Here is a 24,752-nt window from a genome sequence, read left to right as displayed (position 1 = left end):
ATACACCATATTAACAAACTGAAGAATAAAAACCATATGATCATCTCAGTAGACGCAGAAAAAGGTTTTGACAATATTCAACACCCAGTTATGATAAAAAGTCTCTAGAAAGTGGGCATAGTGGGAACTTACCACAACATAATAAAGGTCATATATGACAAACCCACAGCAAGCATCATTCTCAATGGTGAAAAACTGAAAGCATTTCCTCTAAGATCAGGAACGAGACAAGGATGTCCACTCTCACCACTATTATTCAACATAGTTTTGGAAGTCCTAGCCCATGGCAATCAGAGAAGAAAAAGAAATAAAAGGAATCCAAATTGGAAAAGAAGAAGTAAAACTGTCACTGTTTGCAGATGACATGATAGTATACATAGAGAATCCTAAAGATGCCACCAGAAAACTACTAGAGCTAATCAATGAATGTGGTAAAGTTGCAGGATACAAAATTAATGCACAGAAATCTCTTGCATTCCTATACACTAATGATGAAAAGTCTGAAAGAGAAATTAAGGAAACACTCCCATTTGCCATTGCATCAAAAAGAATATAAAACCTAGGAATAAACCTACCAAGGGAGACAAAAGACCTGTATGCAGAAAACTATAAAAACACTGATGAAAGAAATTAAACATGATATAAACAGATGGAGACGTATACCATGTTCTTGGCTTGGAAGAAGCAACATTGCGAAAATGACTATACTACCAAAAGCAATCTACAGATTCAATGCAATCCCTATCAAATTACCAATGGCATTTTTTACAGAACTAGAACAAGAAATCTTAAAATTTTTATGGAGACACAAAAGACCCCAAATACCCAAAGCAGTCTTGAGGGAAAAAAACGGAGCGGGAGGAATCAGACTCCCTGACTTCAGACTATACTGCAAAGCTACAGTAATTAAGACAATATGGGACTGGCACAAAAACAGAAATATAGATCACAGAGCAGGATAGAAAGTCCAGAGATAAACCCACACACCTATGGTCAACTAATCTATGACAAACGAGGCAAGGACATATACAATGGAGAAAAGACAATCTCTTCAAAAAGTGGTGCTGGGAAAACTGGACAGCTACATGTAAAAGAATGAAATGAGAACACTCCCTAACACCATAAACAAAAATAAACTCAAAATGGATTAGAGACCTAAATGTAAGACTGGACACTATAAAACTCTTAGAGGATAACATTGGAAGAACACTGACATAAATCACAGCAAGATATTTTTTCATCCACCTCCTGGAGTAATGGAAATAAAAACAAAAATAAACAAATGGGACCGAATGAAACTTAAAACCATTTGCAAAGCAAAGGAAACTACAAACAAGACGAAAAGACAACCATCAGAACGGGAGAAAATATCTGCAAACGAATCAACAGACAAAGGATTAATCTCCAAAATATATAAACAGCTCATGAAGCTCAATATTAAAAAAACAAACAACCCAATCAAGAAATGGGCAGAAGACCTAAATAGACATTTCTCCAAAGCAGATATACAGATTGCCAACAAACACATGAAAAGCTGCTCAACATCACTAATTATTAGAGAAATGCAAATCAAAACTACAATGAGGTATCACCTCACACCAGTTAGAAGGGGCATCATCAGAAAATCTACAAACAACAAATGCTGGAGAGGCTGTAGAGAAAAGGGAACCCTCTTGCACTGTGGGTGAGAATGTAAATTGATACAGCCACTATGGGGAAGAGTATGGAGGTTCCTTAAAAAACGAAAACTAGAATTACCATATGACCCAGCAATCCCACTACTGGGCATATACCCTGAGAAAACCGTAATTCAAAAAGAAACATGCTCCCCAATGTTCACTGCAGCACTATTTACTATAGCCAGGTCAGGGAAGCAACCTAAATGCCCATCGACAGACGAATGGATAAAGATGTGGTACATATATACAATGGAATAATACTCAGCCATAAAAAGGAACGAAACTGGGTCATTTGTAGAGACATGGATGGATCTAGAGACTGTCATACAGAGTGAAGTAAGTTAGAAAGAGAAAAACAAATATCATATATTAATGCATATATGTGGAACCTAGAAAAATGGTACAGATGAGCTGGTTTGCAGGGCAGAAATAGAGACACAGATGTAGAGAACAAACGTATGGACACCAAGCGGGGAAAGTGGCAGTGGGGGTGGTGGTGGTGGTGGTGGTGGTGGTGGTGGTGGTGGTGTGATGAACTGGGAGATTGGGATTGACATATATAAACGAATATGTATAAAATGGATAACTAATAAGAACCGGCTGTATACAAAAATAAATAAAATAAAATTCAAAAATTCAAAAAACAAATAAAATAAAATTAAAAAAGAAATAAAATTTAAAAAAAGAAATGAAGGAAACGATAGCAAAGATCAATAAAACTAAAAGCTGGTTCTTTGAGAAGATAAACAAAATTGATAAACCATTACCAGACTCATGAAGAAAAAAAGGGAGAAGACACAAATCAATAGAATTAGAAATGAAAAAGAAGTAACAACTGACACTGCAGAAATTCAAAGGATCATGAGAGATACTATAAGCAACTATATGCCAATAAAATGGACAACCTGGAAGAAATGGACTAATTCTTAGAAAAGCACAACCTTCAGAGACTTAACCAGGAAAAAATAGAAAATATAAACAGACCAATCACAAGCACTGAAATTGAGACTGTGATTAAAAATCTTCCAACAAACAAAAGCCCAGGACCAGATGGCTTCACAGGCAAATTCTATCCAACATTTAGAAGAGCTAATACCTATCCTTCTCAAACTCTTCCAAAATATAGCAGAGGGAGGACACTTCCAAACTCATTCTACAAGGCCACCATCACCCTGATACCAAAACCAAAGATGTCACAAAGAAAGAAAACAACAGGCCAATGTCACTGATGAACATAGATGCAAAAATCCTCAACAAAATACTAGCAAACAGAATCCAACAGCACATTTAAAGGATCATACACCATGATCAAGTGGGATTTATCCCAGGAATGCAAGGATTCTTCAATATACGCAAAACAATCAATGTGGTAAACCATATTCACCAAATGAAGGAGAAAAACCATATGATCATCTCAATAGATGGAGAAAAAGCTGTCGACAAAATTCAACACCCATTTATGATAAAAACTCTGCAGAAAGTAGGCATAGAGGGAACTTTCCTCAACAAAATTAAGGCCATAAATGACAAACCCACAGCCAACATCGGTCTCAATGGTGAAAAACTGAAACCATTTCCTCTAAGATCAGAAACAAGACAAGGTTGTCCACTCTCACCACTATTATTCAACATAGTTTTGGAAGTCCTAGCCACGGCAATCAGAGAAGAAAAAGAATGAAAAGGAATCCAAACCAGAAAAGAAGAAGTAAAACTGTCACTGTTTGCAGATGACATGATACTATACACAGAGAATCCTAACCATGCTACCAGAAAACTACTACAACTAATCAATGAATTTGGTAAAGTTGCAGGATACAAAATTAATGCACAGAAATCTCTTGCATTCCTATACACTAATAATGAAGAACCTGAAAGAGAAATTAAGGAAACACTCCCATTTACCATTGCAAAAAAAAGAATAAAATGCCTAGGAATAAACCTACCAAGGGAGACAAAAGACCTGTATGTAGAAAACTGTAAGACAGTGATGAAAAAATTAAAGATGATACAAATAGATGGAGAGATATACCATGCTCTTGGATTGGAAGAAGCAACATTGTGAAAATGAATATACTACCAAAGCAATCTACAGATTCAATGCAATCCCTATCAAACTACCAATGGCATTCTTCACAGAACTAGAACAAAAAATTTCACAGTTTGTATGGAAATAGAAAAGACCCCAAATAGCCAAAGCAATCTTGAGAAAGAAAAACGGAGCTGGACGAATCAGGCTCCTGGACTTCAGACTATATTACAAAGCTACAGTAATCAAGACAGTATGGTACTGGCACAGAAACAGAAATATAGATCAATGGTACAGGATAGAAAGCCCAGAGGCAAACCCACGCACATATAGTCACCTTATTTTTGATAAAGGAGACAAGAATATAAAACAGAGAAAAGACAGCCTCTTCAAAAAGTGGTGCTGGGAAAACTGGACAGCTACATGTAAAAGAATGAAATAAGAACACTCCCTAGCACCATACACAAAAATAAACTCAAAATGGATTAAAGACCTAAATGTAAGGCCAGACACTATCAAACTCTTAGAGGAAAACATAGGCAGAACACTCTATGACATAAATCACAGCAAGATCCTTTTTGACCCACCTCCTGGAGAAATGGAAATAAAAACAAAAATAAACAAATGGGACCCAATAAAACTTAAAAGCTTTTGCACACCAAAGGAAACCATAAACAAGATGAAAAGACAACCCTCAGAATGGCAGAAAATATTTGCAAATTAAGCAACTGACAAAGGATTAACCTCCAAAATTTACAAGTATCTCATGCAGCTCAATATCAAAAAAAACAAACAACCAAATCTAAAAATGGGCAGAAGACCTGAATAGACATTTCTCCAAAGCAGATATACAGATTGCCAACAAAGATATGAAAGGATGCTCAACATCACTAATCATTAGAGAATGCAAATCAAAACTACAGTGAGGTATCACGTCACACCATTCAGAATGGCCATCATCAAAAAATCTACAAACAATAAATGCTGCAGAGGGTGTGGAGAAAAGGAAACCCTCTTGCACTGTTGGTGGGAATGTAAATTGATACAGCCACTATGGAGAACAGTATGGAGGTTCCTTAAAAAACTAAAACTAGAATTACCATATGACCCAGCAATCCCACTACTGGGCATATACCCTGAGAAAACCATAATTCAAAAAGAGTCATGTACCACAATGTTCATTGCAGCTCTATTTACAATAGCCAGGACATGGAAGCAACCTAAGGGTCCATCAACAGTTGAATGGATAAAGAAGATGTGGTAAATATATACAATGGAATATTACTCGGCCATAAAAAGAAACAGAATTATTTGTAGTAAGGTGGATGGACCTAGAGACTGTCATACAGAGTGAAGTAAGTCAGAAAGAGAAAAATAAATATAGTATGCTAACACATATATACGGAATCTAAAAAGAAAAGAAAAATGGTTCTGAAGAACCTAGGGGCAGGACAGGAATAAAGACACAGACGTAGAGAATGGACTTGAGGACACGGGGAGGGGGAAGGGTAAGCGGGGACGAAGTGAGAGAGTGGCATGGACATATATACACTACCAAATGTAAAACCAATAGCTAGTGGGAAGCAGCCGCATAGCACAGGGAGATCAGCTCAGTGCTTTGTGACCACCTAGAGGGGTGGGATAGGGAGGGTGGGAGGGAGACGTAAGAGGGAGGAGATATGGGGATATATGTATATGTATAGCTGATTCACTTTGTAATAAAGCAGAATCTAACACACCATTGTAAAGCAATTATACTCCAATAAAGATGTCTAAAAAATAATAAATAAATAAATAAATAAATAAATAAAACAAAAAGGCCGTTCATGTAACCCTTGGTTTGTAAGGGTGCTGTTCTCAGCACGTTATACTAACTTCTCTAATTCTCACAACATTCCGGTGAGGAAGATGCTAGTGTTCTTTTGCTTTGTTTCCAGATAAGGAAACTGAGGCAGAAAGAGGATGCCTAGCTTTTCCAGGGAGACAGAGATGATGAATGGCCAATCCCAGGAGGCACCTGTGACAGCCACCCTTCCCTGACTGAAAACATCCCATTTGCTCGTCCTAAAATAACAACACAGACTGACTCAGTCTGCAGACAATTCAGTCAAAATTATTGCAAGCATGAAATACAAAACCAGGTAGGAAAATATAGAGCCAACAGCAATGAAAAGAACTCCCCAAATTATCAAAACTGTCTTACGAAAAAGTGGAAAACCTGAATCAACCACAGGGAAAACTTTAAAAACTGTCAGGAGAGAAAAAAGAAGGGGGGATGTTTACGGGAAAGGAGGGTCTATCAAACTTTCACAGAAGAAATTATTCCTGTGGTTTTTCAAGTGTCCTAGAACACAAAATTAGAGGCAATGCCTCCTGACTTGTGTTTTACCAAGCTTCAATAACCTGGAAACCAAAACCCAATGAAATTAAAAATTTGCATATCAAATCCAGCAGTCTTAAAAGACAAATACTATTATTAAAGCAAATGACAGCGTTTTAAATAATTTTCATTGCACCATACCTAGGAAAATCAAGGGATAGAATATTATGTCATGACAAAAATTTGCCCAAAACCACAGCTGAGTTTTATCCAGAACATCTTTATAGTGAGTCATTTAAGGCTGTTGCTCTCTTTAGCACAGTAGCTGTTTCTACTGAACATAAATAAGTAGTCACTTCTACTACTGACTAAACAATAACTAAGATTTGTTGAGCTCTTCCTATAAAGAAATATATAGCATAAAGCAGATTCTGTTTCAAAGAAGTTAGACTCTGAGGGATAATAAAACTTACAAATATGAAACAATTTCACTTAAAATACAAGACCTTATAGAATGACATTGTATCAGTACTTGGAAGTTCTATCCTGTATTCCTGAATTCGAGGATATCTTAGAGCACATATGAAGTACATATGGGACATAAGAACGGTTGCCAGATAACGTATAGGTGACTCTATTTGAATTTCAGATAAGCAACCAATAATTGCTTGATATAATAAGTATGTCCCAAATAGTGCCTGTAAATAAAAATATTTATTTTTATTTGTGATATACCTATAATAAAAAATATATTCATTGTTTATTTGAAATACAAAGTTAATTGGGCATCTTGTATTTTATTGTTAAAATTTCAACCCTACCATGTGATTATCTACATTTTCAATGCCGGTTTCATTATTGTCTTATTCTAATTGTTTTATGTCTAAATCATAAAAAATTTTTATATTTTATGGATATGCCAGGCCCCTCTTAGTAGCTATTTTCCCCAATTTTTGTTATTATAAGTAACGCTGAAATAAACATTCTTGTTATACATAAATTTGCATAAATATACCCCACACCTATTAGCGCTCTCTTTTTTTCTTACTTCCCCCCCCCCCAGTTTTATTGAGATACAATTGATATATAACCATTAGGTGTCTTTTGATTTTGCTTGTGGTATATGCAAAGAGAAATTTTGTTTACACTTTATGTGGTCAAGTCTATCAATCATTTCCCTTATGACTTGGGGGTTTTGTTTTATGTTTAGAAAGAACTTCCCCACAAAAAGTAAATTTCTATGAAAAAAAAAAACGTATGAGGCAGTGTTGCAACTGCTAACATGTGCGAGGGCTTCTTACCTTGTCTATTAAATACATCACAGCACTGAGCTGTTCATCTGTGCTCTCCGTTGCCACTTTCGCGCTAATGCTGTGCAGCACCCTGCTGAGGATGTCACCATCCAGGGGCTGCTGCAGCTGATCCGCAAGCCCCCAAAAGGCCTGAGAAGCCGCATCAGAGACAAGAGTGATGTTAGCGGTCCCATAAACTTCATCAATTCTGGCACCACCTTTTGGGTCAAAAAGCACAATCTGGAAGCGTTTAGGAAATGGATTTAAAGACCCTGTCTCTGGTGTTAGGATGACATCCAATACGGTGTTTCTCTGGCCAGGTTCAAAGATCAACATGCCTTCAGTTCTCACAAAGTCTTTCCCAGAAATAGCTGGAGATATGAGAGTACGACCGGTTGTCTCAGCACTCCGTAACTCCTAGAAATTAAACAACACCACTTAAGTGAAACTATAAACCTCTGGTCTTGTCCTAAACAAATTTTATTTCTCCTAAACAATCTGATGGGCCACAACAATGTTACTATTAAAACAGGAGGTTTTATACTTTTTCCAATTTCCTAAAACAAATCAGAGAGATAAATACACATCATACAGTGACGAGATCAGGAAAGACGGATGCCTTAGAATAGATCAAGAAAGAGAATGAGAAAAGAAATGTCACTACTGCCTCACAGAATTTCTCCAATTGTGATCTTACTAACAATTTGAAGATATTCAGAGGCATATATGCCCAGGGGTCAGATCATGTATGTCCATTATACAAAGTACAGCAGGAAGACACTGGAGGATTCCAGCAGGAGAGAGACACACTTTATTTCATATTTTCATGAGTATTCTGGCTCTTGTGGATAGTTAGGCTGTAGCAGGGGATGAGGATGGAAGCAGGAAGAAGAGATAGAGCATTTTTACATTAGTTCCTGCAAAAAAAAAAAAACACAAGCGGTAGTTTAGGTTGTGTAAGTAGAAAGGGTAAGAAGTACTCAGACTGGGAATATATTTTGAATGTAGAGTCAGCAGGACTTTCTGATTCATTCAATGCTGGATGGAGAGGCGAGGAGAATGAGGAGAACTCCTGGCTGTGTGCCTGACTGAAAGGCAGTAAACTGGGGGGAAATAGCGCTAAGGGAGAAATCAAGAGTTATGTATTATATATATTAAGCCTGAGATGCCTTTTAGACAATTCAAACAAAGATGTCAGGTAAGAGCAATCAGATATATGAGTCTGGATCCAGGGCAGTGAGGAGGCTAGTGATAAAAATTCAGGAGTTCTCATTTTATAGAAGATATTGAAAGAAAACAGGTATGGATGGTCTAGCCTAGAGAGTATGTCTAGATGGACCCCAATATTTATTGGTCAGGAAGACCAACATAGGCAATAGGAAGGAGCTGCCAGAGAGAAAAGGGTTAAGAGTAGGAAAGTGTGGTGCTCCAGATGCCCAAAGGAGAAGAGCACACATCCAGAAGGAGGAAGTGACCAAGTGTTATAAAAAGTGAAAAATCAATGAAGAAAAAGGGTTTTCAAGAGCCTCTGCAGCATAATGGTAGGGAAAAAAAGCCTTGCTGAAGGCAACAACACAAAAGACTATTGGCTTCAGAATGGAGAAATTAAACTATCCACTGGAATACCATATAACAGGAAAAATGAAAGAACTGTACACATTAGCACACGTATTTCTCAAAAACATGGTTGAGCAAAAAAAGCACACCGTAAGACAATACAACTGGAAGAATCTCATCTGCATAATTTCCAAAACAGGTTACAGCATATGGTATGTGGTAAAACTATAAATAAAAACAAGGTAATAATTCATCATGTAATATAGGATAGAGGTTATCTGCAAGATGGGGAGAGGTTATTCTGCAAGGAAAAAGCAGGATGGCATCAGAGAAGAGTTCGTGGCAGCTAGTTTTAAGATCCTGATTAAGCTGGATTTCTTAAGGTAGGTGGTGATGATTTTATTACTATAAACTGCACATATACATTCTGTTCACTATTTTCTGGTAGAATTTATTTCACAATTCAGACATTTAAAGGAAATGGAACAATCAAAATGTTCTTGTGTTTATAAAATACATATAACAAACACAAAAAAGAAACACTATGCAATTTAAAAGCAACAACGAAAATCAACATAGAAATGGCCTTTGATAGAATAAGCAATGTGAGAATAAGAAGGAAAGGCATATTCTTTCTTGAACTTGTGGGCTTTGGTCTAGTACACATATATACAGATGAAATATCTGGAATTGGTTTTCAAATTTGGCTTAGAAAGATAACTGGAATGAGTGATATTTTCATTATCTCAAATCCTTATACCCCTTAACTTTAGATCACAAATATGTAGATGTAAGGGAACTTATAGTATTTATGTACCAGGAATGCTGACCTACCGAAGGGTAGGTATGCTACAGCTATTGTTTTAACTACATTATTAAAATGTGTTTAAAGTAAAAGCAAAATTAATATCACTGTAACAGAATAGCAACTTGGTCCATAATTATTTTCTCATCCTTGTCAACTACTGGAAACTAGAATTATATGACTTTCTCTTCTAACAATATGCCTAGCATTGAGAGAGAAAATGCAGGGGCAATGAAGCAACAGGAAAATAAAATCATACCAGAGAGGTAAAACTTTTATTTCTAATTTTTTAAATTAAACTTTTTATTTTGAGATAATTATAGATTCACATGCAGTTATAAGAAATAATAAAGAGTGGTCTCCTGTGCCCTTTACCCAACATCCCTCGTTGGTAACATCTTGCATTATTATAATATATCACAACCAGGATATGGACGTTGATACAGTCAAGATACATTTTCATCACCACAGAGATCCTCTATGTTGATTTTTATAGTGTTACAAAAATGCTATGAGTTACATGCTAGTGACAGCATGTATTTTGCAAGGAATCATTTGTGGATAATCTAGAAAGAATATAAATAAATATGATAAGAGATATTGGCATTCACACTCTTATTTTGGCATTTTCAACTCCCCTTTCAACTGAGTGTGTAAACTAAAGTATGCCTCAAATCTTTGTATCCCTTCTTCCAGTCTTCCACTCTACAAAGTAGTGAGCATATGATGATATATATTTTATGGGAGAAGAAGGAAGCACATATTTTTTTTCTCATTTCTCTTACCATCTTAAATGCTTAAAAGAAAAAAATGCTAAAATCTCCATGAATCAAAGTACTTCTTTTCACATTCATACCATTTCAACGTTATTTAGGATGGAGTTTATTTCTAGAGTCTCGTATGATATAGAGTGCCGTCTTCTCACCTGCCAAGCTGTAGACTTTGTCATAAAGACAACTTTTCTGCCTGGCAAGCTTTCAGGACAGCTCACTACCCACAGCTCCAGTCTTAACCTCAGATCCCTGACTCACATGATTGCTACAGCAAACTGGCTGCACAAATGCTGTATTTTATACACAGAATGTTCTATGTGTTTGAGCCACTCAACAACCAAAGACATACTAAACAGCACTTTGTATAAAAAACAGAAAACAACTTTGATACCTTGAGGCCTAAAGTGTCATCAGCTTTGAAATCTTGAAACCGGGGAAATGGTAGCGCTGTCCGGGATGGTGGTTTCCAAACTGTGGGGTTTTGGGAGTTATATGAGTCAAGGGGAAATAAGAGAGGGCTAAGGTGGGCAAGCTCCAACCTCTACAATTATGCCTGAAGAAAAGTGGATGCACACTTTTGCCTTAATATGTTAGAGTTTTGCTCCTAAAACAAAGTTTAAAACATAATGCTCGAAAGGTGTAGCACGTTGTGTGGACCAGCCCCAGGCTCTAGTTGCTTAGCGTTTCGTAGCATTACTCTTCTGAATCCCTGGACACCCACCTGCTCCCTCTCTTTCACTTGATGTCACCTAATATGATGGATGTGAAAAGTGGCTGTGAGACCTCATGAACTCATGGATTTGAAGAAACATAAAGATCAGTTAGTGTTTGAAGTCCTGAAGAAGATTTTCAACTAGTTCAGGTAAAAATCAGAACAAAGACCCATACTTTTTGTTTCTGGTCTTATACAGTTTCATTCTGAAGAAATTTCAACTCTCTACAGATTTTATAGAAGAGATTTATGTAAGACGCTTTGCACTGTATAATCAACTTTTCCAAAAGATAAAAAAAAGACAAAAGACTATCATTTTAAAACATGATCTAAGTGAAAAAAATTGAACTGTTTCAAGGATAAAGCTTAATGTAATAAATATAATGTGAATTATGATGGTAATTCAGAAAATAATATATCAATTCTTCTCTGTTTCATTATACATGCTACAGTTAAAGAAGAAAACCTTACTGTGTGATAATACATACCTGGGTGCTGAAGTTAACAGACATCATTAGTCCTGTCCCAGAGTCTCTGGCCACCTGCAGACTGATTAGAGTGGCTTTCTTATGAGCCACCGGCAGCCGAGAACCCACAGAGAAATACACGAGACTTGGAGGTTTATCACTCTGTAATAATTTGATCTGTGCAAATCTGGCACTATTGTTTATGGCTGCTCCAGCAGTTACTTCATACAGTTCCACAAAAAAATGCATTCCAACTTGAGGTATCTGACAATGAGATAAAAGGAAAAAAAAAAGGATGATTACTAATAGATTTCTATTTTAAGATAATTCTGATATTAAGAAATAGTATTATTCATATACATTATTACAGAAATAAGTATACATCTAGAGATACATTCTGTATAATTACAGAATTAAATTCTTATGTTAGATTACCATGAGATTTATTAGTTTTGGTCTTTCTTTAATACCTTTACTCTCTCTGGGTGAGCTTCTTACTAGAAAATCAATGTCAGGAAGCAATCTATGCATACTTCAATAAACAAAAGGATACATAAGATATATTCATACAATGAAATGTTATCTAGTAGTTTAAAAAAATGAACTATTTCAGTATTTTTCAACATGGGTGGGTCCAAAAACATGATAATGAGTAAAAAATCAAGTTGCATAATGATATGTATGGCATGCTACAATAAATGTAAAATTTTAAATTACATAAAGCTTACTACATTTTGTTAATGGATACATATTTATTTAGAGTAAAAAGGAAAATAAGACACCATGATGGTAGTTATCTCAGGTGGAGGGGTGGCAATGGGGGTAGGGCAGGGTGTGGAATTGAAAAAACATGGGATAGGAGTGAAAGGGAGCTTCAACTTTGTAAGGTTTTATTTTTAAAAGGTTTTACATAAATATGACCAAATATTGATAAGAGTTAATTTAGTGATTTTATGCATTTTTCAAAATTTCCCTAAATTCTGTATCAAGAAATCTAAGTTTAGTCTGTTGGTTACAGTTTGCTCATGTTTTACCTCGGTTCTTTCTCAACAATCTCAAATAATTTTTCAAAGCCTGAATTCAATTCTATAACATACTGTCAATCACCTGTTTTTACTTACTTGCTCTTACACAATAATCTAAAAATCTTAGCAGCATTTTTAGCTTCCTAGCATAACTCCAAGAGCTAAGCTGAAGCATTTTCAACTGCGTGTATCATTGTCTAATTTGTTATAATGCATCATTTTTATTTATCAGCAAGGACCTTATTCATCATTTGTTTTGTGATCATTTTAATGAGAATCATTATGTCATGAAGCAATACAACAAACTCTTTAGTATTATTCAAAATGAGTTGCTTCTTAGTAGCACAATAAATGAACTTAATCTCTTTCTATTGTCTGAAGAAACATATTTAGTTTTCCTGTGGTGTATATTATGCTTTACTTTTGCTGATCAACTCTCAGTAAATACTGAAATGAAGGTAAATGCACTCTTCCCACTTTTGAGAAACTAAACTTGGCAAATACAATAAACTGAAGCACTAGAAAAGTATGGGTAACTATATTCAATAACTATTATTCCCTAATGGCCAATGAGCTTGAATTCACAATAGTTTCATTTAACTAAGGATTTCAGCATATTACATTCTAACATACTCCTGTCTTTGTTTTTCAGCATAATATTTCTTCTCATTGTGATGATGATTAAAACATTACTTATAACTACTTTGAGTCAAAAGAATATGTTATAATCTAAGTAAGGAACCATGCAAATTGAACAGTGTGCAGATGGGCGCCAACACATAATTAGAAGAGACAAAAGGAATCTTCCAGTCTTACAACAAAATACTCTATTCAAACAATATGCCTGAAGTATATTGGGAAAGCAAAACTCACAGATCGTTATCTGAACCTCTCTGGACCTAAATATGACTGGAGACCTCACAAGAACTCAAGTTCCTTTCCTAGCTAGGGCAGCAGCATTCCAGGATGATCTTTTGCCCAACTAGTATAAAATAACTTTTCCTGGGCCCAGACCTGCTCAGAAGCAAACAAAGTAATAATGAAATAATGTCTTACTTAAATACTTTTAAAAAATATTTGCAACAAACTTTTAGACAATCTGTTTGGTTTAAACAGATTTTGTGGGCTAAGAAATGCATCCTAAGTTAATTAACTATGACCTTTATACATTTTGCTAATACAGAACCATAAGACAGAACCACAGAACAGTAAGATACCCAGCAGAGAAAGGGTAAACGGACTGGAATTCAAAAGATGAGTTCTAATCTTTGCCAAGTAATTGACCTGGGGAAAGTTACTTAAATTCTTTATAACTTGAAAATGAAAATTTTGAATAACTATAGGGACGATAATTAGAGATATGATAGAGTAGAAAAACTTTCAGTTGAGCGTCTTTAGAAGAAACCACCATCCATCAGTGGTATAACTCTACAGATGAAAGCGTGCATTGCGTTTGCTGTGTTGTTTTGTTGTCACTCCCCTGCCACCAGCATTGATGTGGTGACTACTCAAGTCACTGAATCACCTCGGGCTCCGTTCCCATCCATTCTGAATAATAGTAACCCTCCCTTGTGAAGGGCCAACTCCTTGCCAAGAACCGTGTCAAAAAACCTCTTAGTCATTATCTCATTTAATCTAACAGCCCTATTATTAACTCAACCAAGTCTGGGAAGCTCAGGAAGGCTAAGCAACTTGTCTAATGTTACGCATTCATTGCGGTGCACGGGCTTCTCATTGCAGTGGCTTCTCTTGTTGCGGAGCATGGGCTCTAGGCACGCTGGCTTCAGTAGTTGTGGCTCATGGGCTCAGTAGTTGTGGCGCACGGGCTCAGTTGCTCCGCGGCATGTGGGATCTTCCCGGACCAGGGCTTGAACCCGTATCCCCTGCACTGGCAGGCGGATTCTCAACCACTGCACCACCAGGGAAGCCCCTTAAAAACTTTTAAAAAGAAAATTCTTGGAATTTCCCAAGTTTAAAAAAAATCAGTGGGAACTCAATATTTGAAGAAACATATTTTCTAGCTCCGTCACTACCAAGATGGCTCACAGCAGCATCTTTGTCACCCATGAGCTCTCATGCCTATCTCCAGAACATACATTCAGATTTCTGAAACTCTTTTTGATGAAAGAAATCAAGATCTTAGACAATAGTTGATTGGATGTCTTAGAGCAGGAAAAATCAAGATGGCTCTAGAACACAGGTTATTGCTATAAAGCAAATAAGCATCCAGAGATTTTTAAAGCAATATGAAAAGACAAAAGACTAGCTTAATAGATCTTTCAGTGTCCATGACATGACTATTTGAGTAGCAAAAAGAAAAGCATTTAGTAAGCAATTAAAATTAGTTGAATTTGAATCTATAATGGTACTTAAAGGAGAAAAGTTATTGTAATGTATTAAAAAATGGTTAAAATGAAAAATGTGAGTATAATAGTGTGTACCTAATATTTTATTAAGTTTAATGTGTAGGAGAATGTTAACATATCAAGGCAGTTATATCTTTTATTAAGTATATATTCATTTATTAAGGAATGATAAACATTCTTCTCTTTGTGTGTTAGTAAAGAGTTAATAAAAAATGTTAATAAAACAATTATTTCTAGAAAAAGTAAGAATTGCACCAAAAATAGGAATAAATTATTAGGACCTGTGAAACACATACAAGTGAAGAGGAAAACAAGTAAGAAGTTAAAGAGTACTGTTGGTCACACAGAAGTTGAAAGATGATGCAATTGAATGTTTGTTTGAATACGATAGAACAGATGAACTGTAGAGATGCACTAAGATCACAGATTTGTTATCTCATTTCTTATGAGGTAAAGCCTCTAGGTTGCCTTCTTAAATATTAACAAGGCAGGTCTATCTTTCCAATACCACTCATAGACCAGGTCCATGTTCAACAGTGACAGGGCAATGGTTAAGTTAAAGCTGGCACTGCAAAATTTAAAGAACAAATCATTCTGAGGAAAACACATGGTGTTGAAAAAATTAACTTGTAAAGCATGAACTTAAAAAAAAATGTTGATCTCACAAGTCAAGTCATCAAATGGACCCCAATCAGATGACCAGCAATTCTCATTTGAAACAGCTTCAGACAAGCACCAGGACCTGTGGTCCTAACAAAGAACAAAGAGCTCTTGATAACCAAGAGCATGTAACCTTAAGTGATCTGAGACGATTATTCTTTCTCTTCTGGAACCAATAAAATTACTACAGTTTTGGGAAGGTATGAAAATATGTATCACTGTAATCTTAGAGAAGATCAATATAACTGTTTCATTAATTCTCAGAAAGTGAAAAAACAAGTAGAGAAAAAAATGAATAAAGAGTTAAATCTACAGGGTTGTTATTTAGAATGAGTTTAAATATAGCTATACATTTGGAAATAATTTTATTTGTGCAATGCTTTTTCTGCTGTTTAGAGTGTTTGGCATGTACAAAGAAATCATGATACTTTTGAACATTCGTAATATTATGGCTAGTTTTTGTATAAATACTTGAGTTTAATAAATTAAGTAGTAGACAAAGAACAAATACTACTGAGTGCTCCTTAGGCATTAAAGTATCACGAAATAGTCATTAAAAAAAGCCACACCTGATTACTAAATGACTAAAGCTCTGTTAGGTCATCAGTGACCGATACCGTTTGAATAATGGAGGTTCCTTTAGAAAGAGGGGGGAACATCTGGCTCCTGGGTGCCATGTGCAACATGAACCAACAGAAATTTATCCAAAGGCTCATCAAGCATGGCCTCGGTGCTTCTTCAGTGGGTCAGAACCGAACTCTCTAGAGAATGAGAGAACTTTCATTCTGGATGAAATCTATGGATATAACATGACGTGACCAAATCTATCAATATGATAAAAGCAAAAAACTAAACATTCAGAGTAATCAGCGATATTAATCTGGCTGAAAATGACTCAAGGGATCATTCACACAATGAGCAGGTGGGCCAGGAAGAATCGTGGAAATGACAAGAAACAGAACAGAGAAAACTGATGAGCTTTTTTTTTTTTAGCACTGAGATACAAGCTTTTTTTTTATTACTGACTTACAACATTGTGTAAGTCTTAAGTGCACAAGTGATGAGATTATTTACAAAAATTCATAATGTAATAAATTCTAAGTGTGACATCTATTGCTCATCTAAGAGATTTAGACATTATGGCTAGGCGAGACACAAAGAATCTCCACATAAGCAATGTGTAAGTTTCAACAAAGTGGCTTTAAAATGATTAATTGTAAAGAAATATAATCAGAATTTGCCAATACTGTGTCTCATGGTGTCTTACCTTCCCTGGTTTGAGCTCAATGGTGATAAAGCACTTTGTCTGACCCGCTGTACAGATTGTGGTCCCTGACACAGACAGAAATTCATCCATCAGGTTCACACCATCTTTTTGGAGCACAGCAGCTGTTTTGTTAAACGTGACTCGCCAAAAGACCTTGACATCTTCAAAGGCTCTAGGAACAAAGCAAAACCTATGCAAATGCAGTCACAGAGTGCATTATTCCTGTAGCTAATGCAGAATGTGTTATCACTGTGCCTGAGTGTACCTCTTCATCCAAAGCAGAGCACTTACTCTCCCACTGATAATGTCAAAAATAACCAATTCTCCACACAGCAGTTAAGAAATTAAGGCCAGAGTTTACATGGCATTTCTTTAACCACACTTTATTCAGTACTAATTAAGTATTTATTGAACTATGATTCCTGATGCTATATACCAGAAGTATGAACATAAAAATTATAGAGGACCCTTTGCCTTCAAGTAAGTGTTCCTCATTTGTCTTTTGACAAGAATCCTTCTAAAGGAAAAACACTACTGCCAAAATGGTTGTTACTATAAAAATAAAGGGCAAGAGATGACCTACATTTTCAGAGAATATTTAGACCCAAAATGGAAAAGGTAGTACAAATACATGTACATGTGTGCATACCAAGTGCACGTACATGATGAACACTCATGTATACTATACTGTACTAAGTTGCAAGCAAAACGTTGGTAATCCCAGTCTCCCTAACAGTAAATGGTTGCGTATTCGGAGTGATCAGAGAATAGTAAATACGATGAAGTGATGACTTAACATAATCTAACATCTGTATGGTACTTTATAAAGTACAAAATGTTAAGGCAGCCCCAAGTTATGTTCATAAACCAAGCGTGTTAAATCACAGATTAGGAACTAGAGCATCTGAACACTGACATGCCAAATTCCACCCCACCTTCTTCTACCAACATTTCATCCTGCCTCTACCATTTTATGAATTCAAATTAGATACACAGGATGTTACACCTTCAACATATATATAAACATACCTGTTTGGCTGCCTTGTGACAACAAGATGCAGTCTGCTCATCTCAGCTCCTTCACTCAGAGCCAATCCACTCTGGGACTCCTCACTGAATCCTATGATGCCATTGTGAAGATCACTCCCTGAAAAGAAAAATAGAAGATTATAATATACTTAAGACTTTAAAAGATCTCCAATGCTTCACTCATCTTTCCAGCTCAGATGGTATAAAACCAAGTCATTCACAAGTGAATGGGGTGGGCGGGAGCTACAACACTGAACGATCTTTACTAAAAATAGACTAGAATCAAAATGATCACATCAAGGTAGCTGACACTTTGAGAACAGAAGACTAAAAGAAAGAAAATATCAAATCCTGCTCCCCATACTGACAACAGGTTCACCTCTCTCTGATGAGCCCCTACTTTTTATTTCATAGTCCTTGGTGTTACTGTTTAAGATCAGTGCATCCTGACAGAATATATGTTCTACTGAGAAGCAACTGTTTTATTTACTGCTGTATCCCTGGTACCAAGAACAGTGTTTAATAAATATTTAGTGAATACATGAACTCCATCTGACTGTTTACTTTTCTATAAGAGAGTTGACCCAAAAGACCATTTATGTTTCACACTCGGTTATTTTCCCCAGAGAAAAACAGAACTATTAAGGAACTCTCGAGAACCTCTGAGTAAAAGAAACTCCTCTGAGCAACTCTTGAGGTTACAGGCACCATCATTCTACAAAACTGTGTTTAAACTGGAACAAACCTAGGGCTCACACTACACTGAAACAGTCACTCCAAATCCTTGCCAAAATGTAAACTAGCTTCTCAGACGAGAGAAATACCAATAAACAGTTCCTGCTGCTTTCTATTTCTCAATGACTCAGTTTTGCAAAGTGATCCTAAAAGCAATGATCCAAAGCAATCAGCCTCAAAAACCATTTGTACCCCTCACCCTGAAACCTGACTCCTGAGATTCCAAGTAGACAGAACTTCTGTAAGGAAACAGAAAACCACTGAACTGTCCCGAAAGGGGAAAGCTAGTGGTTACCAGCCCCTATTTTGCAGGTCTGAAGTGTAAGCAAATGTGGAGCCCATGGCTTAGGGACATGGAGGTGATGGACCACTTTTGTCCTGGTGCCTCATGTGTGTTTTGTCTCAGCCAGATGCCCATCCTCATCCTCACCAATTAATCACTACAATCGCTTCTTAGCCCTGCATCAGAACCAGACCTCAACTTTTTTTTCTTCAGCAGCAACTGTTTTCTGGTCACTTTTAATGGGAATTTGGTCTCTCAGTTAATAATAGATTATAAGCTTCCCACAAGCAGAACCTTCATTTTCTTTTTCAATGCAATAGCAACTAGCATGGTTCTAATGAGTATAATACTTCCCTTGCCACATCTACAATAATAAAGTTGATGTCAAATTTCCAGTAAGATGAATCAAAACTTCTAATGTGCCAATGATCAAAAACAAAACAAAATAAACTATTTTCCCCTGATTTATCTTGAAAGTTTGTTCTAAAATCTAAATGTGAGATTATGAAGATTAAAGGTAAGAGGAATCAGCAAAATTAATGATATAGTTAAAACAGAAATACTATGTTAAAATAAAAAGCCAGGTGAGGAGGGACTTCCCTGGTGGCGCAGTGGTTAAGAGTCCGCCTGCCAATGCAAGGGACACAGGCTCGATCCCTGGCCCGGGAAGATCCCACATGCCATGGAGCAACTAAGCCAGTGCGCCACAACTACCGAGCCCACACACTGCAACTACTGAGCCCATGCACCGCAACTACTGAAGCCCACACGCCTAGAGACCGTGCTCTGCAACAAGAGAAGTCACCTCAATGAGAAGCCCATGCACCGCAATAAAGAGTAGCCCCTGCTCGCCACAACTAGAGAAAGCCCACAGCAACGAAGAACCAACGCAGCCAAAAAAATAAAATAAAATAAAATAAAATAATTTTTTTAAAAAGCCAGGTGAGGAGAAAATGATAGGAACATTCACAGACAGAGTAAGGGAACTTAGGGTACATGACATGCAAAAGTGCTGGTGAATTACATCATGTGACACTAAGAGGAGCCAATCATTTGCCAAGTACTTATGATGCCATGTTAGGTAGGGAACTTCTCATTAGAGAACTTCATCGAGGCTCCACTGAGTGACTGGTAAGTTAGGCTCAGAGCTGATAAATGGGAATTTGCCTGGTGAGTTAGGCTCAGAGCTGATGCATGGGTAGGCACCGGTACGCCATATTGATATAGTATCAGCACGCCATATTGGTATGCGTTGGTATGCCAAACTGACTGAGGAGCACTTCCATTCCAGTTGGAATACAGCTGCTGTCTTGAGCCCCCAGAGAACCTTCTGTCACCACCCTAACCATTATGAGATCTCCCTGTGATCCAGTAACTAATGGGGTAATGTTTGCGACAGCAAAAAGCCTCCAGCAACCACTGTGATTGGTCTGTGCCTCTGTCAAACTAATCGCTAAATACTTTGATTGTCAGCTCTGGTCTTATTCAAATAAATGTAATAAAATATCTATTTCATGGAATGGGGGAGGAGGCTTCTGAGTGCCAAAACAATTTTAATAGAAATATATAGATGGCATTAAGCTAATGTGAATCAAAATCAGTAAGTAACTTGGAGAACAGAATTTGACTTTACAATATTCAATAAACTGAAGGAATAGGAATAAATTACAATTCTAACTGGTGTAAGTTTGCAGGGTAGCATAAATGAGATGATGCTGAGTATAAAAGTTACACGATTGTAAGATTATGGCTGAATTATAACTGAATGGCTAAAATAAATAAAATTCTAGGAAGCACCAAATCCTAAAAGGGGATCATAAACATGCTTATTCTAAATATTTCCTTTTATAAAAAACAAAGCATAAACACTAAATGATTTAGTCATTCCTCAATTAATGGTTGAGCTGGGTCAAAATACAGGCTTCATAACTTTTAATTTTCTTTTCACTGTGTTTTACCATACTGTTATCTGAAACTCTAAAACACTATGTAAAACTCATAACTGTTTGTATGAAAGAGTGGAGTGGGTAAGAATCATGAGACAGCTTTGTCAATACTCTAATTACAGTAAGGTATTGACAAGCTGAGCTAAGCCACTTAAAGAAATATAGTATGATTTCAGAGGAAAACTGCAAATTATCACCAAAAAATTTTATAACATGCATGAGGAACTCTATATATGCACACACCTCCCCAATAGTACAAAACTTATATAAACTGCACTGGTTCAAAAGCAGAACAAAAGGAAATAGTTTTAATATATTTCCCAACAGATATAAAGAATTTTCTGACAATGAGATCTTAGACTCTGGGACAGATTAATGAAAGTGGTTGGGAAATTCAGAATGAGGCTTCAAAACAGGAGAGGCAATCATGTTTGGGTGATTAAGTATATTTCAGAAGAAGTACATGAACTTAAGTATTTTTAAGGTTTTCCCTTTATTGTGAAAGTACAGATTTATAAATTGTTTAATTGTTTAGCTGGCTCTGAGCTAAGTGACATTTACAGTCCATTAAACTCTAGCCTGGCACCTCAGAACAACATCATGAGTTTATGTTATGGGTTCATGCCATAGGAAAACAAAATTTTAATGATTCACTATGAGTGAGTCAAGTAATTCACCTTCTTAAATTAAAGATAGAATGATCTTATTACAAATTCTGTACCACAAAAGTACATTTTTAACTCCATCACTCCAAATATATACCTGTAATAATGATCATGGCAAAAGCTGCAAACCCACTGTCATCCTTTCCCTTCACAATCTGTGCTCCCCCTTGTGGGTCTGTGAGAAACACGTAGAAGAATTCTTGTCCCTCAGGCTCATCATCATCCAAAATTTGAACCAATACTTTACGTTCTCTTTCTCCATCTACAAATGCAAGGATAAGAGTTTGCTCTTCAAAATCTTCTTCTTCAGTTGCCCATGTTAGGTTGGAAATTCCATGGATGTCAGGAAAGGGCAATGCATTTGGTTCCTTCTGAGCAGATCTTTCACCAAAAGTCTTAACTGTTATACTGACATTGCCAGTAGACCCACCAGTTCTTCGGACAAGAACTTCTGCGGCGTTAAACGTGCCATTCTTCATTTCTTCTTCGACATAAACAACAGATGGCCCAAGACTAAACGTTCCATGACTGGAAACATCTGCAGTTACGGTGGGCACATCAGGCTTCTCAGACATAGCAGATGTACCAGGAAGGGTGACAAGGTTCTCAGGGATGGGAGACACATCAGTCGCCTCAGTAACAATGGCAACCACTTCGGTTGGCTGTGGAATGGCAGTTATCTTGGTTGTGTCAGGGTGTGTGGTGGAGGAGTCGGTTTTCAGAGGAAGAGCTGTGTCTGCTGCTACAGCCACAGTTGTCTTGGGGAAGGAAACATCCATTCCTGCCAGGTCATCATTATCCAATATTGTGATCACTGCCACACTGAAATCTAGATTCAGGCGAGGTCTCCAATTAGCATCAAATTTTTGTAATCCTTTAATTTCTACTGAAGTTAGATTAATGTAAAAAACTTCTTCTGTCTCAGGAAGCTCATCATCAATAATAGTTATTTCAAAATCAACCTCAGCATGGAATGCTCGGAAAAGCAGCTCCCCATTCTGAACAGGCTCAAAGTCTTCCAGGGGCTTTGCCCTTCCTGCTGTTGTCTGATAGGAAACTTTAATAAGATCCCCGTGGAACCCAAACAGTCTTTGTACATGTAATCTGATCATCTGTGTATCCTCTGACACTATGATATTTCTTGAGCTAGGGGAAAATTGAAAGACTCCCATTGGTTCAATTTCAGCAACGGTGAAACCTGATCTGGAAAAAAAAATTAAACCATGAGAGAACTGATGAAAAATAGGAATACCACTGTAGAGATTCACCTTTCACACACTTAAGATACTGCTCATGAGGACATCTTAAAAATGACATGCCCTTTCAAATTCCATAAAACCCTATTTACTTATTGATGAATATACCAGAGCACAAGAAAGGTAAGAACAGGAGCTGCAGTTGCAGGTGATAGGACCTAACAAGGTCTGTCTATATATATATATATATATATACACACATACATATATATATATATATATATATATATACACACATACATATATATATATATATGTATGTATATATATATGGAGAGGCGGGGGGCAATGCCTGGCCTAGGGTAAGCACTATAAAACTGATAGCCTGAATCACTTTGCTGTACAGTAGAAATTAACACAACATTGTAAATCAACTATACTTCAATAAAATAAATTTAAAAATAAGAAATAAAAAAAACTGTTAGCTATTATTGTTATTGTTAAAGGTATGTGAATTTGTTAACCTAAAATACGTTGTGTCCAAACACTTTTTGAATGGCATATGTATAATCAAAAGCCATATTGGATTCCACCAACCAATATCTCCCATACATAAATATGTATACAAACACACTTGAACACACACTGGTTTTGCCCACACATTTTTCCCAGTTTCCAAATAAGTAAACTAAAGAACAGAAAGATCAAGTAACTTTCCCAAAGTCACACAGAAAGTAAGTGACACAGCCAGGATTAAACCCAGGAGTCTGGCTCTAAGATCTGTCCTCTGCTGTTCTGATCAAGTCCATCCCAAGTATGAGAAAAGTCAATTGTTTTTGACCAGGACATATTTATCTGCAAATATACTGATATAAATTAAACTCAAAAGAACTACTAGTTCAAGTCACATTATTATCCTACTATGATTTCTATTCTTACTCTTTATCTCTTGGAGAAATCAGGTATTTTTGGCTACCTTTCAGAAGACAGTTTCCTTTAAAAATAGGTGGCTTTGCCATCATGGTTCTTTTTGGAGATGTCACCTCAGGCCAACATTCTTGAGTGAGAGGTCATGATAAACGCTCTTCAAGCAAGCAGTGGGTGGTGGCATCTTTGGCAATGCAGGCCATACACTGCTCTACACTAAAACTGTTTTCGCCTCTGCTTCAAGGAGAGAGATCCTTGTGTCCTTTTTTTGTTTCAACTGGTAAATTCCAGCTTACTCCTCAGAGACTTTCTTGGCTGAAAATCAAGTTGGTCTTACCGAAGCTGAGCCCCACCAGGGGCACTGCTCTGCACTCCTGAGAGGTGAACGACAAAGGCCTCTGGACGACCAGGGCTAGGAAATGTCCACAGCAAGACTCTTTTACTTTCTTCTCCATGGGAAAATGAAAGACTCCCTGACAGGGAACATGAAAAGGGAAGTTGGGTTTCATTTCTGAGTTCTTAAATTGGGATTCAACTCTTAAAAATATAGTGAAAAATTCTATGACAGTCTACAAAAGGTAAAACATTTAAAAAGCCAGTGGGGGAGGGAGTGTAAATAAATTTAGAGGAAGCTCCGTAGACCACACACACCTTGCCTTTAATCATGTCTACTTTACAAGGTAGAGGTCAAACCATCTAAGTTTTGCATCTCACTGATCCTCACAGAGCTTATGGTATAACTAAAAATAAAGTAGATGAAATAACAGCTGCTCAACTGTCAGAAATATTCAGATGAACATGTAAATGGATATAAAGGTGTGTCTTTTTTGATTATTGTACGGGCCACATTAGGTTTTTAGAACTACTTTTAACAATCTCCTCACGTATAAACAGAGTAGTCTGCTTAGTGACCATTATTTCCAGGTGAGGTATGAAGTTTTCCATGTGAACGAATAAAGTTCCTCTCATTCTCACCAAGCAGCCTGTGAAATTCCGATCACTTAAATCTGAGAGGACTGTAT

The 24,752-nt window shown here is 36.7% G+C and overlaps 1 protein-coding gene across 1 annotated transcript in view; it reads right to left on the bottom strand.

Annotated features, from left to right (window-relative positions):
• Positions 1–24,752, bottom strand: part of ADGRV1 (adhesion G protein-coupled receptor V1) — a 540,475-nt gene that overhangs the window by 319,497 nt on the left and 196,226 nt on the right. Inside the window, exons 74-79 of the mRNA XM_057540356.1 lie at positions 24,068–24,203; positions 21,705–22,810; positions 17,979–18,096; positions 16,950–17,121; positions 11,653–11,895; positions 7,327–7,734 (exon numbers count right to left, since the gene is read on the bottom strand). Of these exons, the coding sequence (XP_057396339.1) occupies positions 7,327–7,734; positions 11,653–11,895; positions 16,950–17,121; positions 17,979–18,096; positions 21,705–22,810; positions 24,068–24,203 (2,183 nt within the window). The remainder of the gene's footprint in view (positions 1–7,326; positions 7,735–11,652; positions 11,896–16,949; positions 17,122–17,978; positions 18,097–21,704; positions 22,811–24,067; positions 24,204–24,752) is intronic.

This window comes from Balaenoptera acutorostrata, chromosome 2 (assembly GCF_949987535.1).
Source record: "Balaenoptera acutorostrata chromosome 2, mBalAcu1.1, whole genome shotgun sequence".
NCBI lineage: Eukaryota > Metazoa > Chordata > Mammalia > Artiodactyla > Balaenopteridae > Balaenoptera > Balaenoptera acutorostrata.
The sequence above is the reverse complement of the archived record's forward strand: the minus strand, read 5'-3'. Positions and strand labels throughout refer to the sequence as shown.